Source organism: Sturnira hondurensis, unplaced genomic scaffold (genome assembly GCF_014824575.4).
Source record: "Sturnira hondurensis isolate 20B ecotype Veracruz unplaced genomic scaffold, ASM1482457v3 Scaffold0004068, whole genome shotgun sequence".
Taxonomy (NCBI): Eukaryota; Metazoa; Chordata; class Mammalia; order Chiroptera; family Phyllostomidae; genus Sturnira; species Sturnira hondurensis.
In genome coordinates, this window is record NW_028076699.1 from 7,584,773 (window position 1) to 7,607,769 (window position 22,997).

The following is a 22,997-nucleotide window of genomic DNA, read 5'->3' on the forward strand; positions in this document are numbered from 1 at the left end:
ACAGGGAGTAGAACTGTGGTTGTTCAGGATTGGGTGGGGCATGTGAGTTGTTTTGGAAAGTAGGAGGATGATAACTAAAGGGTATTGGGGGGTGGGTTTTGAAGTGATGAAAATGTTCCAAAGTATTTATGAGTATGTCCAAAAAAACCCATTGCATTGTACACTTTAAATGTGAGAATCATATGATATGTGAATTATATCTTAATAAAGCTGTTTTATTTTTATTATAATTTCAACAAGGAGTATTATAGCTATTCAAATGAAAAGGATTATACCTGAATATCAGTCCACACATTGCTTTACTAAAGTGAGTACCTGTCATTTAATAATATGTCCCTCAAATCTTGGTACAATGTTGAAGGAAATAATGAAAATTCCTCATGTCTTAGGCTGCTTCAAGTAGACATTTTTTAAGTAGACTGTTGAAAATAATGGAAAAGAAGTCTAAGATGTTTCTTCCCAGAGAAGCATACTGGTTGTCTAAGTCAGAAGTAAGTAAATTGTATATTATGTATATTTTACCATAATTTAACAAAAGAAAACACAAACAATACATATAGATGTTGAGTACTTTTGAGTACAGAGAAGTGAGGGATTGCTGTGAGCTGGCATTGTGAGAAGTAATTGATTCTTGGGCTCAGCACTCGCTAGGCGCTACTGGAAACTGACCAGAGTGGGAAAGATTTTAGTTCTGCTCTCATGAGCTTTAAATGTGAGCATTTTGGTCTCTGTGTTTAAATTCCAAACTTTCACCTCTTAGAAAATCAAGGATATCAGTTTAAATACATTAAAGGAGGGAACAAGCATTTGTTGAATGTCTGATTTTTTTTTTAAGATTTTATTTGTTTATTTTTAGAGAGGAAGGGAGGGAGAGAGGGAGAGAAACATCAATGTGTGGCTGCCTCTCACATGCCACCTACTGGGGACCTGGCCTGCAACCCAGGCATGTGCCCTGACTGGGAGTTGCCCCAGCAGCCTTTTGGCTTGAGTGCAGTCTATTGAGTGCACTCAATCCACTGAGCCACACCAGCCAGGGGTGTCTGACTGTTGAGAGCACTGTGTTAGATACTTTCTGTAGCCCATCTCTTTTAGTTTTCATGATAATCTTAAGAGATAGTTATTGTCCCCCATTTTATTAAGGAGGAAACCGAGGCTTTCACAAGTTAAATACATTGCCCAAAGTCATGCAGTTGTGTTAAAGCCAGAATACACACTTATGTGCTTGGCATGCATCATGATCCCTTATAAAGCTGAGTCACATGTGCATTAAAAATCCATGGAATAAACTGAAGCAGTGCTCTTACCGAGATTAGGTAGAATCGGAGTGGGCTGACCTGAAGAGTAGGTCAGACATTCCCAGTCCCGAATATCATATTCACTTGAGTAGAATAAGAAAGTTTGTCATAACTGTTTACTCTTGTGCTTGGAATAATTATTGCTCACTGTTAAAAAGTTATATCCACACCCCGTTTGTTTACATATGTTGCTCTTAAAGTGACTGCTGATGGATCTGTTTATCCATGCTTGGCGCCTCAGAGTAGAAGTTAGTAATTTGTCATGTATGAAACTAATGTAAAGAGAATTATGACTCAACTTTGGCATCACAATTCAACACACCTGTTCAGAGCCAGCCTTTCACATTTTTTCTTCCTTTGCCTGAGGTGCAGACTTCTTCATGGATTACAGTAACACTTTTTGACAAGCTTAGACTGGGTGGAGCTGCCTTGTAATGACAGAACACACTGATGATATCTCAGTAATGCATTCTTTTTTGATTTGAGCTGTCAACATTTATTACTGTAAAGGCACTCATTGTTAAATAGCTGGTTCAACCTGTCTACATTTTGTTTTTAGTAACAGCAGAGTCTTAACACAGCATGTTTACTTTCTAGCAATGCAGTATTTGCTAGCTTTAGGGAAAATGTATCTAGTTACTGTATACTCTTTTATATAACATTGTTTTCAAAGTAGCTGTCTTAGTGATCTACAAATAAAAATTAAAACCTCTACTTCTTCTAAAGCCTTTTCAGATGGCAGTTGAGACCTTTCCACTGTCGTAAACCTGATAGGCACCTAAGGAAAATGTTAACTGAAACTCTCTTAAGGCAAATTCTTTTCAAAGATTCTGAAAACACTGTTCATGTTTTAAATACTATACTATCCTAAATCTCTATCTTTGGAAAGGCCTCACCAGGAAAAATTATTCATGAAGTCATATCCTTTATGATTTTTTCCCACTAGGCAATATATGACTATGTTTGTGAGAAGGAATTTGGCTCCTGAAAGTACATGTGCATTCCACCTTCACCTTGAATTTGTTTGCTGCCAGATTGAGAGCCTTCCACTGGCTGTTTATGTAGAGGTTTTAAAAAAAACAGTCTGAAGGACAGTACTATTCTGTAAGGAACTTATTTCTACAGTGAAAAAGCTAAAGTATATCCTTAAAAAAGTAGTTTGTTGTATGACTTAGATTTCAGAAGGATTGATCATTGTGATCAGGAGAGACTTCTCTGAAGAGGAGAAGTAGATTTAATCTACTACTGGAAAGGACAGAATAATTTCTGTGTGCAGAGGTAAGACGAAAGAGCATTAAGATGTAGAGAAAGTGTGAGAAAAGAATGAACAAGTTGGAGTCATGTTGGCCCAGGCTATAGAAAGCAGAGAATTTGTATAGAAAAATAGCAGGAAGAGAAGTTGAATTGCCTACCATTAGTATTTTTAATGTCACTTTTGTCTCTCCAAATTACTTTTCTCTGATTTTTATGCATGTCATGGGGGGGACCCTGAGAAATCTTCGGCATTTTTCTTATAGTTACAGATTTGCCTTAATTCCAGTTACCCCATCCAGTTACCTACCACATCAGCAAACAGGTCATTACAATATAGTATGAAAACACAGCAACAGCATTGAGTACCAAGTACAGACATGGCACAGAGAAGACTTCTTAGCAGAGGGAACATCAAATTTTAAAGGGTGATATGTAGACATTCATTAGGTAAACCACCATTATTAATTCACTTATTTTGGCCCCTAATATTTTAATTAAAGACCTGCTATATGCCCACATTGTGCTAAGCTCTAGTAGATATAAGGATGACAGAGTCTTTTAGACGTTCAGTAAGGTGCAAATAAAGGATTCCAGTATAATGATGTAATTCCCACGATAAAAATACATGTAGGGTGTTAAATTTGCCTATCAAAGTTGGAAAGAAAGGCCTCACCAGGAAAAATTATTTTAAACTGAAACAGAAAAAAAATTAGCAACATCTTAGTGGGTGGACTTGCTGAGAAGTGTTTTCTAGATGAGCAAAGGGACTTCCCAGTACATGGCTAGAGTGGGACATGGCATCATCAGTGGGAGAGAAACACATTATATAGGATAAGGTGCAAATAGGGTTACACTTGTGAGTATGTGAAATGTGTTTATACTTGTATTGTTTATTAGTTATTGGATTATTTTACATATGAACACCCGGAACCCTGTCCTGCCCTACCCTGTGTAATTAACTGGAGATTACTTGGTTAATTAGGCAGAAAGGCTCTAACTTCAGGTTAGGTTTTTCAGTTCAACAATAGCCATATAACCTCCCATTTCCTATTTTATTCATCTTGTATTTGCAGACCATTTTTACCATAAAGCTCAACAAAGGTAGTCAAAGCAAAGAAGAAATACTTTTCTACACTCCTAAAGTGGCATTGTGTGTATGCATGCACATGCATATTTTAATGTCTGGACATATGTAGGAAAACATCCTAAAGAAAATGTTAGCAGACTAGAGAAAGCTGTGTTAATAGAGGGCTTGCTTTTGGAATTCTCAGCTGTACATTATTTATCAAATTCACTTCTTGTGTGTGAGAATACTTACCACCACTTTGCATAGCCTTGGGGCCTTGGACTGGGGATGCTAAGGTATTCGGGTGGAGAACAACTGGGACTCTCATTCATTGCTGATGGAATACAAAATGGTTGAGGCAAATTATGTAGCTTCAAATTCAAGTCTGTTTTTCTATATCTCAAATGGAAATAATAATACTGTACTGCTATTGTGGGAATGAAAAGAAACAGCATATGTAAAATGACAAATCCATAATAGACTCTCATGTATATTGCCTTCCTTCCCAAGCTTATACATGTGTCTCCTGTAACTAGTGAGAAAAGGAAAGTACATCTTACTAATCTTACTATTTCCAGTTTCTAACACACAGCCTAACACATATGTTAGGTATGCATAAATGTTTTTTAAATGTGTAAATGAATGAATGAATGAATGAATTTTATGGGAGGGACCAGATGTTAGGAGACCTATTATGAGGCTAGTGCTGTCATCTAAGGAGATGACAAAGGTCTGAACCTGCAGCAGCATGCTTGAAAAATGTGGAGCTTTTATTCTAGGTTACTAGGCAGTAAGATTTTCTCTGGATTGGTATAGCCATAACATAAACTCTCACAAGCTGGCTGCTTCCTGTAAAGCAGACACTGAGACAGCAATCCATCATGTGAAATCCTGCCACTAAAGAAATTAGCAAACCAGTCTTAAATCCAGCTTTTCAACTTAACCTACATACCACTACTATCCAGATGAAAACGAATCTTTTCTAAACATATCCACCGGAAATTCCAGAGACTTACATTCTGGCAAAGCAAGTCAGTCTCAGGACTTGGAAGTCACTTGCTACTTGTGAATTCATGTCTCTATTTTTATAGGATTGTGATAGATATCTATAAATTTCTGTTAAAACTTTTGATAACTAAAAATTAATATATAATCAGTCATTCTTTGATATAATAGGTAGGAAACCTACTTTTTCAGGTATGTAACCTGAAAGAATGTTGAGCATCAGGTTTGCCATGATTCTTATTTCACTGTTTTTTAGTAGTTCATTAATTTTATAGGCAAATCAGTTCAACAGATATAAACTCTTAATACAAATGCATGTGGAGCCAAATGCTCACTCATTGTCCAATTTCTAAAGAACTACAAAGTAACCAGCCACTGCTTGGGACTCAGGATGTAGAGCTAAACAAGGAAAAGCCTCTTCATTTTCCTTAGGTTCTGAAAAGAGAAATAAATATGTAAATAGATAATGATACCTGTGCAGGATAACACAGGCGGGAGGTACATATCCATTCCTTACCATCTTGCTCTTCTCTATGGAGAGTTCATTGGTAGGGAAATAAACTAAACCTGTGAGTATGGTATGTTCCTTACAGCAAATGGGAACAGTTTATTCCAAGGAAAATCATTCCATGACTAGTTCCTACACTGATTCAAGGACTGTATTTGTAATGTTTGGAAAGAAGAAAATTTAGAAGGGGAAAAACGCAATGATCATGTGGGTTGAAGTAGAATGAAATAGCAGAAAGCCCTAGGTGAGGTACCAGGTGGCCTGCATTCTAACAAGCTGTGTGACTGTGGGAAAATCACTTAAACTTTCTGAGTCTCACTTTTCTCATTTCTCAGTGGGGACAAAAGCCCTTTCCTGGCCAAGCTAATTATTGTATCACATGTGAGAGTGCTTTGTAAACTTTTTAATCCTTAAAGGATTAAAAGTCTTGAATAAAAGTATAGGTAGGGCAATATTCACTAATAGTACATTTTCCTTTGCAAATACTTAGTTAATATTAGCTTTGATTAACAAGAAAACAAGACATCTTTACAGAATGGAAACCACCATGATAAATTAGGTCTAGGACTAAAGAATTCATTGTTACTATAGAGTGGATGAGGGCTTCTAAGTCATTCCTGATTTCATTAACAAAATGATCATTTCTTTCCGTCTGGAACCTTAGTCCATTTTAGAGCACTGCCTTGCCGTGTGTTCTTCCGTTTAATCCTCACAGACTGGGTCACCCAGAAGTAGAGCAAACTTAGGGGCTTGCCCTGGACCTTCATACTAAAGAGCCTCCTCCAGTTGCCGCCACAGCCTGCACCTTAGAATGTGATTACCTACAGGGGCATGAAGCACTTATGGCATAAGCAAAGGAGCTTCACCAAGTAAATAGAAAGAGAAGAGATACTTTTTTTGAAATTCGATATTTCAGAAAAATCAAAGTAGTCATGAGAAAAATCAGAATTTTGTTAGACCTCTGAGACTTACTTTACTGTGTAGCATTGCTTTTCTTCTAAGTTACGTATGGTACATAATGTGATTAGGTCCTCCAGTGTTCTTATTTTTGGCCCTGGAATACCTGTCAGAACCCTGATACATAGACAGGGATTTGGGACGATGCTTCAGAGACCTGAGTCTCATGTTTACATCATTGTTCATGAACCTTCCTCTCTTTTCTCTACCTCTACTGTAGGCCAATTTATCTATAGAAAAATGCTGCTATTAATGAGTGGTGACTTGCCCCAGGTCCTTCCCGGGCCATGCTTAGGAGAAATTGAGAGAAATTCAACTCTTCTGGCCTGAGGTTACACATCTAGTTGTTAGAAAGAAGAGGACTAATGTTATTGGGATGATGGTGGTGGTGGTGATTAGAATAACATGTATCGAATATCCACTGCAGCCCCACATACTACGCTGGGTGATACTGTATGTCATCCTCACAGTAATCAAGCAAAGAGGTATTTTTCCCATTTTAGAGACTAAATGGATCAGTGGTAGAAGAAATCAAGGGACTTACCCAAGGACACAAAAATCAAGTGGTCTGTGTTTGAAGCCCATGACCTTTTCCCTGTACTGTTCTGCTATCAGGATGGAACAAGGACTAGAATCCAAGTGGTTTGGCTGGAAGGTGCGTGTCCTGGCTGCAGGACATCATGGAGCCAGTCAGGCAACCCTTCTTCCAAATGCCAGTTTAACACACCCTTTCAAGCAGTACCTTTATCATTTATATTTCAAGTGCAGAAAAATAAAAATATTCATCTCCCTTCTTTAACTGTACAGAGCTTTGTCATTTCTTAGTTTTTGGCTGTGTAGCTGTCAAGATAGCAGTTCATTTACTTATATAATTTTGCTACTTGAAGGTTTTTTAGGAGAAATTCACATAACCTAAAATTAACCATTTTAAAGTGTACAATTCAGTGGCACGTTATGCATTCACAATGTTGTACAACTGTTACCTCTGTCCAGTTGCAAAACATCTTCATCACATCCATACCCATTAAGTCAGTCCCCAACTCCCTGTCCCCTGCCAGCCCCTGGCAACCACCATTCTTTCTGTCTGTATGGATTTGCCTATTCTACATATTTCATACAATATATGACTTTGTGTCTGGCTACTTTCACTTAGATTCCTCCCCATTGCAGCATATATCTGCACTTCATTATTTTTTTATGATGGAATAATATCCCATTGTGTGATTATACCACATTTTGTTTATCCATTTATCTGTTCATGGACATTTGGATTGTTTTCACCTTTTGGCTATTTTGAATGATGCAGTGAACATTTGTGTAGTATCTGTTTGAGTCCCTGTTTTCAATTCTTTATCATTTACATTTTGCATTATTTATATTCAAACCAACAATGTACAAGGCTTCTAATTGCTCCACATCCTCGCCAACAATGATTCCCTCCCCCCCTTCTCTTTCTCTTTCTAACTATAGTAATAGGATCCTACCAATGTGAGATGGTATATCATTGTGGTTGTGATTTGTTTCCCTAATGATTTCCCTAATAACTATTGAGTATCTTTTGATATGCTTGTTGGACATTTGTATATCTTCATTGGATAAATGTCTAATTCTGATACTTTAAAAATATTAAAGTAATAAGATTATCAGAATACCCTATGGCCTGAGAAATTTTTAGAAACAAAATCTTAACTATCTGAACTCCATCTAGTTCTATCCCAATTAGATCATCAAGTGGAGATTTAAAAGAAGAAAAGAAGAGGAACATATATAAAGGATACATGGACAACAACTGAGAAGGGTGGAAATGGGAGGGGGGAGCCTGGGGGTGGGATGGGATGGGAGTAATAGACAGAAAACTGTACTTGAAAAATAATTAAATAAAAAAAATAAAAGAAGAAAAAAAGCTTTTCACCTCTGAAACACTGAAGCAGAAACTGAGACAGATTCTTTCTTACATCTTTTTGGTGCTGAAACAAATTAGTCCCCTTAAGCATAATTCAGTTACTAAAATCTCTACTTCCTCTGTTCTCACACCAGCCAGGTACTTACTTAGAAAATAAAACAATCAATTTGGCTTTGTAGGCAAATTTTGAAAACTTGGCTTTAAATTTAAATAGTGGAATTATTTTACTTTTTTCTTTTTGACATCACTGAATCTACAAAATTGCCGAAGGCAGGAAGTCAGTAGATTGTCCTTCCAGTTTAGTTCAGTCTGCATTTGTTGAACACCTGTGTCCTAGACGTTGTGCCCGGTCATGAGCATGCGGGTTCCACTGGAGAGAAGCTTGTCGTCCATACAGATTATCTCACAAAGGGCAGTCCTGGAGTATCTAGCACCCTGTACAGGAGGACAGATTTCCTCAGTAGAGCTGTTTTCTTAATCCCATTTCTGCCATTTCTCTCAAGGCTTGTAAACATCTTATAGATCTGAGAACTCAAGAGGGGGTAATGGCAGTAATGGTAGCCAGGGCAAAGTAAAACCAGAGCATTTAGTTTGCAAAGGCTATTTTTTTTAAAGATTTTATTTATTTATTTATTTATTTATCTTTAGAGGGGAAGGAGAGGGGGAGAGAAACATCAATGTATGGACGCTGCTGGGAGTTGGCCTGCAGGGAACTGGCCTGCAACCCAGGCATGTGCCCTGACTGGGAATTGAGCAGGGATCCTCTGGTTCGCAGGCCTGTGCTCAATCCACTGAGCTACGCCAGCCAGGGCTGCAAAGGCTGTTGACACTTTTGAGATCCGGGACAGTCTCTAGAGCAGGTACCTTAGCTCCCTTTCTCTTTCTTCTAACATTGTAATCACCCCTCTTCTTTCTTCCTTCCCTCAGTAAATGTGAGGATTAAATAAGATAATAATGTGTAAACTAGTTAGAATAGTTCCTCCCATATAGTAAGGATTTACTAAATGTTAACTACTATTATTATCTACCAAGTGCCAACTTGGTAGTGTGTTAACTTATGCTAGAAGTTTAGAGATTAATAAATCAGAGTCCCTGTCCTCTAAGTGCTCAGTCTAATGAGAGAGACAAATATGTAAATACATAATTATAGTAATATGTGAATAGAAAGTAGAAGTTAAGCCATTCAACCCAGATGGAGGGAACACCTGCAAATGTATAGACACCTAATGTGGGCCTGAAAAATTAGTGATTTTGCCTGAAGGGATAGTGATGAAGAGTATTCCAGACCGAGGCTGAAGGATGTACAAAGGCAGGGAGGCGTGCAACATCTGCTGTGTTCAGGGAGCTGTGAGAGGGTTTTTATGGCTAGAGTGTGTGGAAGGGGAAAGTGGGCCAGCTTTGGCCAAAAGATGCAGTTTGCTGACCTACGATTGAAAGTAAGCTTCCTCCTCCTATCTTTCCTTTCTACTTTCAGGAAGGGATCTTGGCTGGAGAAGTGGCCACAGAATGTAGTATTCAGGTTTTATCAAAAAACATTACATCATCTTTGTTGAGTGGCAGCACACACGTGCACATCCCATAAAGTCTCTGCAGAGCGTTTAGCTGGACTTCCCATGTATTGGGGCTGCCATATTGGAGAGGAAACGTGTTTGTCTCTCTGCTCTATTTCTCAGAGTGTATGCTCTCAATGGACATGTTCCTGCGCAAGCAATCATCATGTCCTTTTGGGACTCTCCATCCAAAAGCACAGGTCTTGTTTTTCAAACTTCTGCCTGGCTGCTGAAGGATTAGATGCTAGTCCCAGTATTCAATTATTCTTCTGCACTAGTGTGGATGAACTTTCCCTATTTATGGGTTTCTTGAAAGCTATTTAATTTCTGATAGAGTTTTCAGTAAAATAAGAACAGAGTAGAATCTGATAAAGGTCATCTATGAAAAACCTGCAAGCTAACGTTTTACTTCTTGGTAAAAGACTGAATGTTTTCCTACCAAGATCAGGAAAAGGGCAGGGATGTCTGCTTCCATCACTTTTATTCATCATTGAACTGGGTATTCTAGCTAGTCCAATAGGCAGTAACTTTCTATTCTCCCTTCCCTCAGTTCCTGGTAGTTACTAATCTACTTTACATCCCTGTGAATCTGCTTATTTTATGTACTGCATATAAATGGAAACGTACAATACTTGTCCTTTTGTGTTGGCTTAGCATAATGTCTTTAAAGTTTATTCCTGTTCTAGTATGTATCAGAACTGTATTTCTTTTTTTTTTTTTTAATCCTCACCCAGGGAGTTTTTTTGTTGATTTTGGAGAGAGAGGGAGTCAAGGGCAGGGGGAGAGAGAGAGACAGAGAAATGTCAATGTGAGAGGGAAACATCGCCTCAGCCTCTCTGAGGCGCCCCTACAGGGTGTCAAACCTGCAACCTAGGTATGTGCCCTGACCAGGGATCAAACCTTCAACTTTCTCATGTACAGAACAACACTCCAAACAACCGAGCCATCTTTTTATGGCTGAGTAATGCACAACATTTTGTGTATACATTCCTATGTTGATAAACACTTGGGTTGTTTTCACCTTGTGCCTAGTGTGAATAATGCTGCTATAAATATGTACTTATTGGCCATTTATATTGATAAGTCTTTAGAGAAATGTCTATTCAAGTCTTTTGCCCATTTTGTATTGGATTTGTTGTTGTTGTGTAGGAGTTTGGGATATTAATCTGTTATTAGATAGATGATTTTCAAATATTTTCCTCTATTTTGTGCATTGTCATTTCACTCTCTTGATAGTGTACTGTGATGCACAGGAGTTTTTAATTCTGATGATGCCCAACTTATTTTTTATTTTTAATGCCTCTGCTTTCAGTGTAGTACTTAAAAATAATTACCTGATTCTAGGTCATGAAGATTTTTACTTACATTTTCCTCTAAGAGTTTTGTAGTTTTAACTCTTTGTTCCTTTTAAGTTTATTTTTTTTTTAAATATGGTGTAAAGCAAGTGTTCAACTTCATTCTTGTTCATCTGGATATCTAGATTACTCAGCACCATTTGTTAAGAAAACTATTCTTTCTTCACTGAATGGTCTTGGCACCTTGTCAAAAATTAATTTACCATATGTGTGAGGGTTTATTTCTGGGGTCTCTGTTCTGTGTCACTGGTCTAGATGTCTGTCCTTGTGTCAGTGCCATAATGTTTTGTTTATCATAGCTTTATAGTCCATTTTGAAATCAGAAAATGGTGAGTCCTCCAATTTTGTTCTTTTTTCAAGATTTTTTGGGTCTATTTGGGGCCCCTTGAGCTTTCATATGCATTTTAGGATGTATTTTTCTGTTTCTGAAACATCATTGGGGTACACACAGTTGTTTCTTAGATTTAAATAGTAACAAAATAATATCTATTAATTTACTTAAACTCCCATTTACAATTCTCTTCATTCATGTTTGTAGATCCAGATTTCCATCGGTATTCTTGTCCTTCTGTCTGAAGGACTTCCTTTAACTTTTACTATAGTACACGTGCTGGCAATCAAGTCCTTTTTTTTTTTTTTTTTGTATTAAAGAAGGTCTGTATTTCACCTGCAGTTGTCAAGGATATTTTTACTGAGTATAGAATTCTATGTTGACAAGTTTTTTTCTTTTAGTGCTTTAAAGATTTTGCTCCAACTGTCTTGTTGTATTTCAATTTTGTATCTTGCAAGTTTTATATCCTACAACTGTTTCTGATGAGAAGTCAGCTCCCATTCTTATTTTGTTTCCCTGCATATTATGTCTTGCCTGTTTTCTAATAGCTTTTAAGATTTTTCTTTTTGTTATTAACTTTATGTAATTTGTTTATGATGTGCCTTGGCAGAGCTTTATTTATGTTTCTTTTGCCCAGTATTCATTTAGATTCTTGGAACTATGGCTATACAAAAGGGACCCCAGAAAACAAAATTTATTTATTAAAATATTATATACTTGTTCCTACATGTTTAAATTCAGTCACCTTCAAAGTACTCTGCATTTGATGCAATAAACTTATCGAACCGTTTTTCCCACTGCTCAAAACAGTTCTTGAACCCATCGATTTTGATGTCTGTTATTGCTTCTGCACTTTTTTGTTTCTCACCTCTTTTACATCTGCAAATTGTTTCCCTTTAAGCACATTTTTCATCCAAGGAAACAAAAAAAGTCCCTCAGGGTGAAATTAGGTGAATAGGGAATATGGGGCATAGGAATCATGCTGTTTTTAGTCAAAAACTGCTGAACACTCAGTGCAGTGTGGGCAGGTGCACTGGCAAATCACCTATCATGAAATGAACCAGCACATTGAAAAGTCTTTAAAAAATTTCACGGAAGCAAAACTCAGCCTCTCACAACAATGCCAGCTAGTACACTGATACAGGTGGGTTCCTAGAATACTCACCTAGCAGAGGAAGCCTGTACTACAAGGGGCCCACCCTCCAGAAGATAATTACAGATTTTTGGGGGGTACCCCCTCATATAGTTTCCATAAAACTTGAAAAACTTTGGCCATTATTTCTTAAAATAAGTTCTCTCCCCCTGCATCCTAATTCCAGATCCAATTACACTTACATTAGACTGTCAAAAGTTATGTCACAGCAACTATTCCAACTTTCCTACGTTGCTTGGATTCAAAATAAAATCTCTTGGTTCTAGTTGGGTCTCTAGATTACCAAGATGTATAATCTGCTTTCTCAGGTTTCATATTACCTCATCATTTACAACTCAGACTTTCAGTTTCCTCTTTATCTCTAGTAGGTAGGAATTTCTTTATTTCTTTCTCACATGCTGAGTAACACTTTTTTAAAAACATTTTTGTTATATTTTACCTACTTTATATTGAAAGAATTTCAGGTTATCTTGGTCCGTATCTCTTTAGGGATATATACCAGGGCCATTTTCTGTTTACAAGGTCCTGCTTATTAAGGTCAAAGAACAGGGTGTTCATTCTAGCATGAGCATTCAGAACAAATAAATGCTGTGTGTGTGTGTATGTATTTGTATATGCATTTGGCATTTGAAACAAAGCCTACCTACTATAGCCTACTTCAATTTGATAATTCAGAACTTTTCATCAGTCCTTAGGGTATTAACTGATGGTTACTAATCTTAAACACTATTGAGGACTAACAAGTTACACCTAAATTTCATTTCTGGTTAAGTTCCTCATTTAGGAACCATTTGACAGCTTATTAAATGTCATTATTTTTAAGGGGTTGTAGTTAAATTTGATTCAGTGGCTACTTTCTCAGCCATATAAAACTATACTGAGCCACCTAGTATGGCACAGTGAGGGGGAAACATAGGCTTTGGTGGAGGAGAGAAAGACTTGGTTTGAATTCTGATTCCAGAACTCTTAACTAGTCATATAATAGTCAGAATAAGAAGTATACTTACATGAAAATTACTAGTCTGAAGAATACTTAGAACTTCAGGAATGTAACTGTGGAGCACTAAAAATTTCACTATTTCATCAAACAAATACGTAATGAATGCTTGAGTACCCTGGGCGTTATAGGAGAATACAGAATCCTTCTGTGGGACCTTATAGCTCAGGTGGGGAGCAGTGAGACCGACGTACAAATGAGTGTAGCACAAAGCAGTATGACAAGCATGCCGCAGGTGCAAGGCTGCAGTGGAGGCTGTTAGTTCTGAGCAGTCTGGCTTCTCGCTTCACTGTGACAAAGAGTGTTTTCATACCAAGCAGGCCAAGTCACACCCCAGGCCGCACCTGAGACATTTCGGAACCTGATAATCCAGATATTCACCTCCACAAAATCAACATGTGTTTCTAGTCACTTGGTCTGATATGCCCTCTCAGAGTTAGCAAGGGGATCCTTCACAAGGACATTATTTTTAGAACACAGGAGAAGTTCCAAGAGGCCCATGTACAAGTTATGAGAACACATTTAGACATGAAATGTTAACCAAAACACCTGGGATTTTCTTAAAAATCTAATCATGTAGAATAATACAGGGAAAGCAGTGTTCTCTAAATCCCAAAATTGGAGATGATGAGACTAGGACAGCTGGGGAGACAAGTGTAAAATCTGTATGACAGAAAAGAAGAAATAATAGCCGTTCCCAAACAACCAACACATGATGAGTTGAGGAAAATTCATCCTGAGTCAGCCCTTCCATCTGCGATGGTCAGAAACAGCTGTGGGCAAAGGGGAGGGCATTGGATTATGGGAAAGAGAGTGGGGGAAGGAAGCTGTCAGGAGATGTGGATTCAGGTATAAACTCGGCATCTGACTTAGTGGGTAGTCTTGTGTAAATCACTCTCACATGGTTTCACTTTCTTCATCTGAGAGTTGCTCTTTCTTCATGAGAGTTGCTCTCTCATCTGTATAGTTGCTCTTCTGGACATGTTGGTCTCTTACATTTCTAGAAGCAAGTGAAAAGCTGTTAGGATTTTGAGTGATAGAGCTGATGGAGCAGGAAATCTTTCAGGTAGAGAGAACCACTTTATTTAAGGAACAAAAGGAAAATAAAACTTGAACACTGAGCTCTTCACAATAAATCAGTAAACTCCATAGAATAATGATGAAGGTTGTCTAAGCATGATTATTCATACCTTCTCCCATGGTCTGCCTCTACATTCCCAGTGCTACTGTGAGGCCCAATATAAAATTGGTGCTTAATGAATATTAGTGAGAGGGAAGAGAGAAAGAGAGAGAGAGGGAAGAAGGGAGGGAAGCCAGTTAGCTGGTTTGGGAAGTCCCCTCACAACAGGTGCCGCATTTTGTGATAGGGAATCCCTGTATTTGATGGCCTTTCATATCTGCAACAGTCTGTTTTAAAACAGAGCTGTTTACTTAGATTGCTTTTATTATAAACTATATTTGTGCTCAAAGGGCTTCCAGCTGTGGTAGCTTTTAGACAGTTTCTTTGCTGTGTGTTCATGGTGCCACAATAGGTCAGTTCTGCTCAGCCAATTTCATTGGCTCAGATAGGACTGCTTTATGGATGAGCTCTGTCTTTTCCCTCAATATTTACTGCGGACAATAAGTAGTTTGTGCCTGAAAAAACCATTTATTCCACAAGTGCTTATTAAACACCTCCCAAAAGCTAGATATTGTGTGCAGTACTTTGAGTACAGAGGTGTATAATATAGAAAAGGTCCCTGCCTTTGTGATGCTTACAGTGTCATGGGAGAATCTTGTATTACATAAATAATTATATGCTAATTAATGCAATTGTGATAAATGTTTTAAAGGGAAGGTGCAGAATGTTACAAGAGAAACCTAAGCAAATTTGGAGGGGTGGGGTCAGGAAAGTAAGGTAAAATTAAAATTGTAAAGATCTTAAACATTTTTTCATTTGAAATATAAAAAGATAAGTTTACTGCTACAAGTTACTGATTTTATTAGGTAAATCTAAATTTGTAAAAATAAATTTGTCCACAGAAACATAAAATCCTTAGAAATTTAATCTTTTTAACTTAATAAATGACTGAAAGGGAGATATTATTTACCCAAGAACACGCAGTGTGCTTCTGGCAGGGCTAGAACACGAACACCGGTCTCCCAACCTCCTCAATGACTCAAAAAATGAAGACATTAGCATATCAAATAAAGATCGGCCATTGCCAATTGAACTATTAAGTAACCACTCAGTACAAACATGTATTGAGTGGAGAAAGGAGTTTAGAGAGTGATGAATAAGGCAAGTGCAAGTTATAAAAAGAAACACACAAATTATGTCCTATCAGGCTGGTTATATCTGGTCAGAGTAAAGCCATAGCATATAAACCAAAGTGAAAAATATCCAGTTGAAATTAGTGAAAATATATTTAAAGGAATGTGCTTCTGTTTCTTTAAAATATAAATAATAATGAATAAGTACAAATCTCCAAGCAGAAGTTTTTTAAACCAATTTTTATTCATGTGTAATATTATATGACATATAAATTATTCTGACTGCTTTGCAGCCTGTGTGGTCTGTCAGTTAGATTAACCGTTGTTCCTCGTATTTTGTTCCAACACATATTTGCCCTAGCATCATAGATAGTAGAGTAATTAGCTTCAGGCCAACTACATCTACAAGTAAATCTTCCTACTTTTTAATTCACAAGATTGGAAATCTGTGAACTGTTATTATTCATACTAGAGGTTTTGAAATTAGTTGAGTCATTCAAACTAAAAGTGGTATTAAGCTTCAAGGAGGAGAACTTTAGGCTGGAATTAGAGAGAGCACCTAAGACAATGCTCAGCATATACTCAGCCTTGGGTAAACATATATTGAATAGTGGAGACAAAAAGTTACAAAGTATTAAGTTAAACCACATAAAATACCATTTTATGGGTCAAAATAGTTGAATATTGGTGACTTTATATGATTCAGCGTATTACACAAAATTACCAGAAAGGGAATCTATAGCCTAATATCAATAGGTGTTTATATTTATTAAATTTAAGTACATATATATTGACCATACTCCAGAATTTAACATATGAGAAGTTATAGCAGTTGAATTAATTTTTAATCTCATAGGAAATCACAATTTAAATTTATTCAGGTGGCATAATTACTTCAGAAGCTAAACATATTCTAAAAGATCTTCTAAGTTATCACACGTCATGAATGTGAATATAGGGAGGAAATACTGCTTACTTGATAACCAGGCTTTAATGGTTGGACTGAAGTTAACTTGGGTATTTTGCTTTCAGACTTTCTATGCTGACCAGCAGGTTGCAACCGACTTCTTTACTTTCTCCCGGTCAAATGCTGACCATCTCCAAGATTATCTTAGAAAAATCAGGAGGAAAATGAAGAACTAATTGTGAAAACATACTGTCAGGTGCTTTGCTAGACAGTTTATACATTATTGCATTTAATTCTCAAAACAATTGTATGAGACAAATAATATTTCTATTTCACAGTCAAGGACACTGAGACCTAGAAAGGTTAAATACCTTGTCCAGGATCACACAGCTTGCGAGAGGTATATTCTAGGCTTCAAACATTCTTATTTTCACTATGGACCGAGCTGCTCATCTTACTATTTGTTTGCTTATTTATATTTTATACACCTTAAAACTGTCTTGTTTACTTATAGTAAATTCACACGAGTAAAACAAGGGAATTGTTGTTATTTTCTTTTAAAAAGTAATTTGGTAAAACACATTTGAATCATTTCTTGTCTTTTAAGGATGAACGTGAAGCCAGAGAAAATGTGAAGAGAGAGCAAGATGAGGCCTATCGCCTTTCCCTTGAAGCTGACAGAGCAAAGGTAGGTTTGCTCAAGAGACTTTGTGATAAAGAACTCGATCTTAAATGATTTTTATTATTTAAGTGTGGATGCTTTTATCATTTTGGACCCCGAGAATGTTGGGTTTGCAATGGAGAAAGCAAGATTACTTAGCAGAAAGAATATAATTCTACCCCTGGTCCCAAAAGTATGGTTCATTTTTGACAAGATAAAGTTTGTTAGAATCATAAAAATGGTAACAAAAAATGGGCCCTGTGTCTATTTTACTTGATTTTTAGTCAGTCTCTGGTTCAACCTAGCAGTGTTTCAAAAGCTTTTCAGGTGATTCTAATGTGCAGTTAGAGTGAAAACCACTGGTTTATTTAACACTTTTTGAGCACCTGCTTCTGTACGGGGCATTGAAGAAAGGTAAAATGAACAAGCCACAGCTTCTGCCTTCAAAAGAAGGCTCCCAATGTGGTGTGAGGTGGATTAAATCAAGAATGCAGATAGCTTTAACACTTAGGCAGGACCCTAAATATTGTAAGGGAAGCACTGAGTAGTCAGTGAACAGGAGGTCGGTGGAAATTTTTTAGCTTTTTTGGAAAGCCAAGAAGTGGGAATGGACTGGAGAAGCTTTCTTAGAAGAAGCTGTGTATGTGAACTGGATAAAGAGGGGTAAGCGAGAAAAAGTAGTATGTGCTAGCAGCAAGGGGCCAGAAAACAAGGAGTGTGTGATAGAGGCTGATGTTTGCAACAGGAAATGTAGCAGAAAAGACTAGAAAGGAAGACCAGAGGCAGGTTCTGATGAATCCAGCAGTACCCAGAGCTTCCTAGATATTTGAATAGGAACCCAACATGAACATTGAGTTCATGCTTTATTGGTTGTTTTTATTCTTCGGAAGATTTTATTTATTTTTAGAGAGGCAGGGAGAGAGAAAGAAAGGGATCAATGTGAAAGAGAAACAATTGGTTGTCTCTTGTACACACTCCAACCAGAGACTGAACCTGTAACCCATTCACATGCCCTGACCAGAAATCAAACCGCCGCCTTTTGGGTTGCAGGATGACAGCCAGCCGTCTGAGCTGCACCAGTCAGGGCAGCTGTGCTTTATTGTCGCTTTCATTTTTATTCTTGTTCCAGAGAGAAATACTTCCAGTACCGCAGTATACCTCTGGGTCATGCTGGGAATGAACTTTTTTTTTTTTTAAGTAAATCTGTGTTTATTGAGTGCTGGTTCCCTTTCTCTTTTATCAACAGAGGGAAGCTCATGAAAGAGAGATGGCAGAACAGTTTCGCTTGGAGCAGATTCGAAAAGAACAAGAAGAAGAGCGGGAGGTAGGGCATAACTTTTAGAAAATTATTCAGACTAGTTTGTTTCCTCTGCACTTGATACTGAGGCTATTAATAGCTCTTACAACTTACTTCTTTTCACTTTTCCTAGACTCATTTTAGTATGAAAGATAACCTTTCCCAATATTGTAGTTTCAGCCCTTTTCTCAAGCTTCACTTTACCTACCAAGAGATACAGTGAGTTACTTCTGCAGCCTCTTGCACTGGGCCTCTATATGGGAAATCCATTTAGCTTGGCTCATTTTTTCATTCACTCATTTTGTAATTTTTTTCAATACTTAGTGTGTACCCAAAATCTGTTAGAGGATAGGGATGCACACGTGAGTTCTCCTATCCAGGAGTTCACAGTCTTATAAAACTAGAATTACAGCACCATACACAGTGTTATTCTGGAAGTTTGCCTGAAGTGCAGTGAAAACAGAGAAGGGGTGTCAAATACTTCCCGGGGTGGTTTCACAAAAAAGGACTCCCAGATCATTTTTCTAGACAGGTGATTAATAGTAAGATTCACTTAGAAAAAGAGGAAGCCATGTAACGAGTGGTGGAAAGACCTGGAGGGCCTCACCTGAACTGAGAAAAAGTCTATTATTAGTTGTCATTCTCAGTCAGAGGGGGCCACCTCGTACTTATTCAGCTAATGTTTTTTGAACAAGAACTGTGCTGAGCACTGGAAAATAAACAAAGGATAATAAAACATTTTTTGCCTGCTGAAAGAGATTATTACATCTTATAGGGAAGATGCAAAATGTCTACAGCTAACAGCAAATCAAGAGAAAATGTGCAAAATAACATGAGAAGTAAAAGCAAAATACTTAAGGAGTTCAAGGGCAGAGTAAAAATCACTTACAGCTTTGAGAATCAGTCAACACTCTAGAAGAAGTGAAGAAGAAGTGATATTTGAGCTTTGTGTTCAAATATGTATAATATTTTACTCTTTGCAAATCAAAGTTTATTCATGTTCAAACACTTATTGAGTGCCTATCATATATGCACTAGATACTGTGCCTGACAAGCCCCTGTCTCTGTACACTGAGGGCTGTCAGTTATGGCAGGTAGAAAATATTTTGTTGAGCATCTCCTGTGTCAACTCCTCTGCTAGCTGCTTTATATCTGCTTACTCACTGACTGCTAAAACAAGTTATAAGGTTAGAGATTTCTCTACAAGTGAAAAGAACTGAAGCTCATTGAGAAGTCACACACAGAAATGGGAATTGCTGAGATTCTTCTGTCTTTATGCCTACAAGGCTCATGCTTTCATGCTCACTCCATTCAACAGGCTGTGTGTCATACAAGGCTGTATGTCATCATATGTGTCTACAGGAATCACATGTGCAAAGTTTCACAGAAGTTTAGATAAAAGAAGGATCCGTTGCCATGTATTGGGGCTATTTAAAAATATAGTTTAAAATTTTAGGGTTCTTGCTCTTTCATGCTCTCTTTTACACATGCTCTCTCTCTCTCTCTCTCAATAGTATATCTTCAACCTTATACTTGCTAAATGTCAGTATACACACTTAACTGTGTGTTCTGTATCTAGAGCTTGGGAGCGTATGTACTTTTTCTGATGCTTTACTTTATTTACTATGGGCTTAAATTTTCTCTCCAGATATAGATAAAGCCTGTCCACTCATAGAAGACCCCATAAACATTTTTTAGTGTACCTCAATATATATGCTCTAGCTGTAAACATGTGAGAAGATGGGGCAGAGAGGGAGGGAGGACAAGTCATATATCATTTTATTTATTTATTTTTAATTGTATTTTTTCCATTACCATTTAGTCCACTTAAATACCTCTCCAGCCCACAGTCACAACACTGTTGTCCATGTCCATAAGTCCTTTCTCCGTTGTGCTCAATCCTTACAATTCCTAACTTCCCCCACTCTTCAGTGTCATCCTGCCCTCTAACTATGAATTTGTCTCTGTTGTGGTTATTAGTTCAATTTGTTCATTACAATCCACATATGAGTGAAATCATATGGTATTTGTCTTTCACTGACTGGCTTATTTCAGTTAGCATAATGTTCTCCAGGTCCATCCATACCGTCAACAAAGGGTAAATTTGTATTCTCTTTTATGGCTGAGTAGTATTATTATTCCATTGTTTAAATGTCCCATAGTTGTTTTATCCACTCATTTACCAATGGACACTTGAGCTGCTTCCCTATTTTGGCAATTGTAAATGACACTACAATGAACACAGGGGTGCTTATGTTCTTTCAACATAAAACAACTGTTTTGGGTTCCTTCAGATATATTCCCAGAAGAGGGGTCACTGGATCAAAGGCAGATCCTTCTCCACCTCCTCCCCAGCACTTGTTGTTTGTTGATTTCTTGGTTATAGCCCTTCTGATAGGTGTGAGGTGATATCTCATTGTGGTTTTTAATTTGCATCTCTCTGATGGTTAGTGACATTGAGCATTTTTCCATGTGTCTGTTGGCTATATTTGTATGTCCTCTTCGTAGAAGTGTTAGATCCATTGCTCATTTTTTAATTGCATTGTTTTTTGGTGTTAGTTTTGTAAGTCACTTATAAATTTTGGATATTAACCCCTTGTCAGATATTGGCGAATATGTTCTCCCATTCTGTGGGTTGTCTTTTTGTCTTGTTGATGTTTTCCTTTGCTATACAAAATTTTTTTAGTCCCATTTGTTTATTTTTTCTTTTGTTTCCCTTGCCTGGGGAGATAATATCGAATAAAAAATTACTACAAGCAGTGTCTGAGATTTTGCTGCCCATGTTTTCTTCTGCAATTTTTATGGTTTCAGGTCTAACGTTTAAGTCTTTAATCCATTTTGAATTTATTCTTGTGTGTGTGGTGTTAAGTAGGTGGTCTGGTTGCATTTATGTGCACATATCTATCCAGTTCCCAACACCATTTATTGAATAAACTGTCTTTTGCCCATTGTATGTATTTGCTTCCTCTGTTGAATATTAATTGACTATAAAGGTATGGGTTTATTTCTGGGTTCTCTGTTCTCTTGCATAGATCTGTGTGTCTGTTTATTTGCCGGTACCATGCTGTTTTGATTACTGTGGCCTTGTAATATAGTTTGATATTAGGTAATGTGATTCCTCCAACTTCATTTTCCTTTTTTTAAATATGTTATTTATTTATCTTTCGAGGGGAAGGGAAGGAGAGAGAGGGAGAAATATCAGTGTATGGTTGCCTCTCATGCATCCCATGCTGGGAACTGGCCTGCAACCCAGGCATGTGCCCTGACTGGGAATCAAATCGGCGACCCTTTGCTTCACAGGCCCATGCTCAATCCACTGAGCTACACTAGCCAGGGCCCAGTTTTGTTTTTCTTTCTCAGATTCACTGTTGCTATGTAGTGCCTTTTGTGGTTTCATATAAATTTTTGAAATACTTGCTCTAGTTCTGTGAAATACATCATTACAATCTTAATAGGAATTGCATTGAATCTATATAATGCTTTGGGTAGTATGGGCATTTTAATGATGTTAATTCTTCCTATCCATGAACACGGTGTGTGCTTTTACTTATTTGTATCTTCTTTTTCTTTCTTCAGTGGCTTATAATTTTCTGAGTATAGGTGTTTTGCATCATCGGTTAGGTTATTCCTAGGTATTTTATTCTTTTTGAAGCAATTGTGAATGGGGTTGTTTTCTTAATTTCCCTTTCTGTTAGTTAATTACTGGCATATAAAAATTCATCTGATTCCTGGATATTAATTTTGTATTCTACTTTGCTGAATTCATTTATCAGTTCTAGTAGTTTCTTGGGGTTCTGTATGTACACTATGTCATCTGTAAATAAAGACAGTTTTACTTCTTCCTTTCCAATTTGGATGCCTTTTATTTCTTCTTGTCTGATTGCTGTAGCTGGGACTTCCAATACCATGTTGAATAAGAGAGGTAAAAGCAAACCTTCTTGTTCCCAGGCTTAAGGGGATTCCCCATAAGATGCTTGTAGTTTCTGCCCACTGAGTATGATGCTGGCAGTGGGTTTCTCATTATGGTGTTTATTATGTTTAGGTATGTTCCCTTTAATCCCACCTTGCCGAGAGTTTTTATCATAAACGTGTGCTGGATTTTATCAAATGTTTCTTCTGCATCTATTGATAGTCACATGGTTTTCATCCTTCATTTTGTTTTTGTGGTGAATCATACTTATTGATTTGCAAATGTTGTACCAACCTTCTGTCCCAGAATAAATCCCACTTGATAGTGGTGTGTGATGTTTTTGATGCATTGCTGTATTCTGTTTGCTAATATTTCGTTGAGGATTTTTAGCATCTATGTTCATTGGTGATATTGGCCTATAATTTTTTTCTTTGTAGTGTCTTTATCTGGTTTTGGAATTAGGATTATGCTGACCTCATAAAATAAGTTTGGGAGCCTTCCCTCCTATTGAATTCTTTGAAATAGTTTCAGAAGAAGTGTTAGTTCTTGGAATGTTCGGTAAAATTCACCTGTGAAGCCATCTGGTCCAGGGCTT

General features: G+C 37.3%; 1 protein-coding gene across 1 annotated transcript in view; it reads left to right on the forward strand.

Moving 5' to 3' along the window:
• FAF1 (Fas associated factor 1) overlaps nt 1–22,997 on the forward strand; it is a 432,339-nt gene that overhangs the window by 349,322 nt on the left and 60,020 nt on the right. The window contains exons 16-17 of the mRNA XM_037043313.1: nt 17,142–17,222; nt 18,442–18,519. Of these exons, the coding sequence (XP_036899208.1) occupies nt 17,142–17,222; nt 18,442–18,519 (159 nt within the window). The remainder of the gene's footprint in view (nt 1–17,141; nt 17,223–18,441; nt 18,520–22,997) is intronic.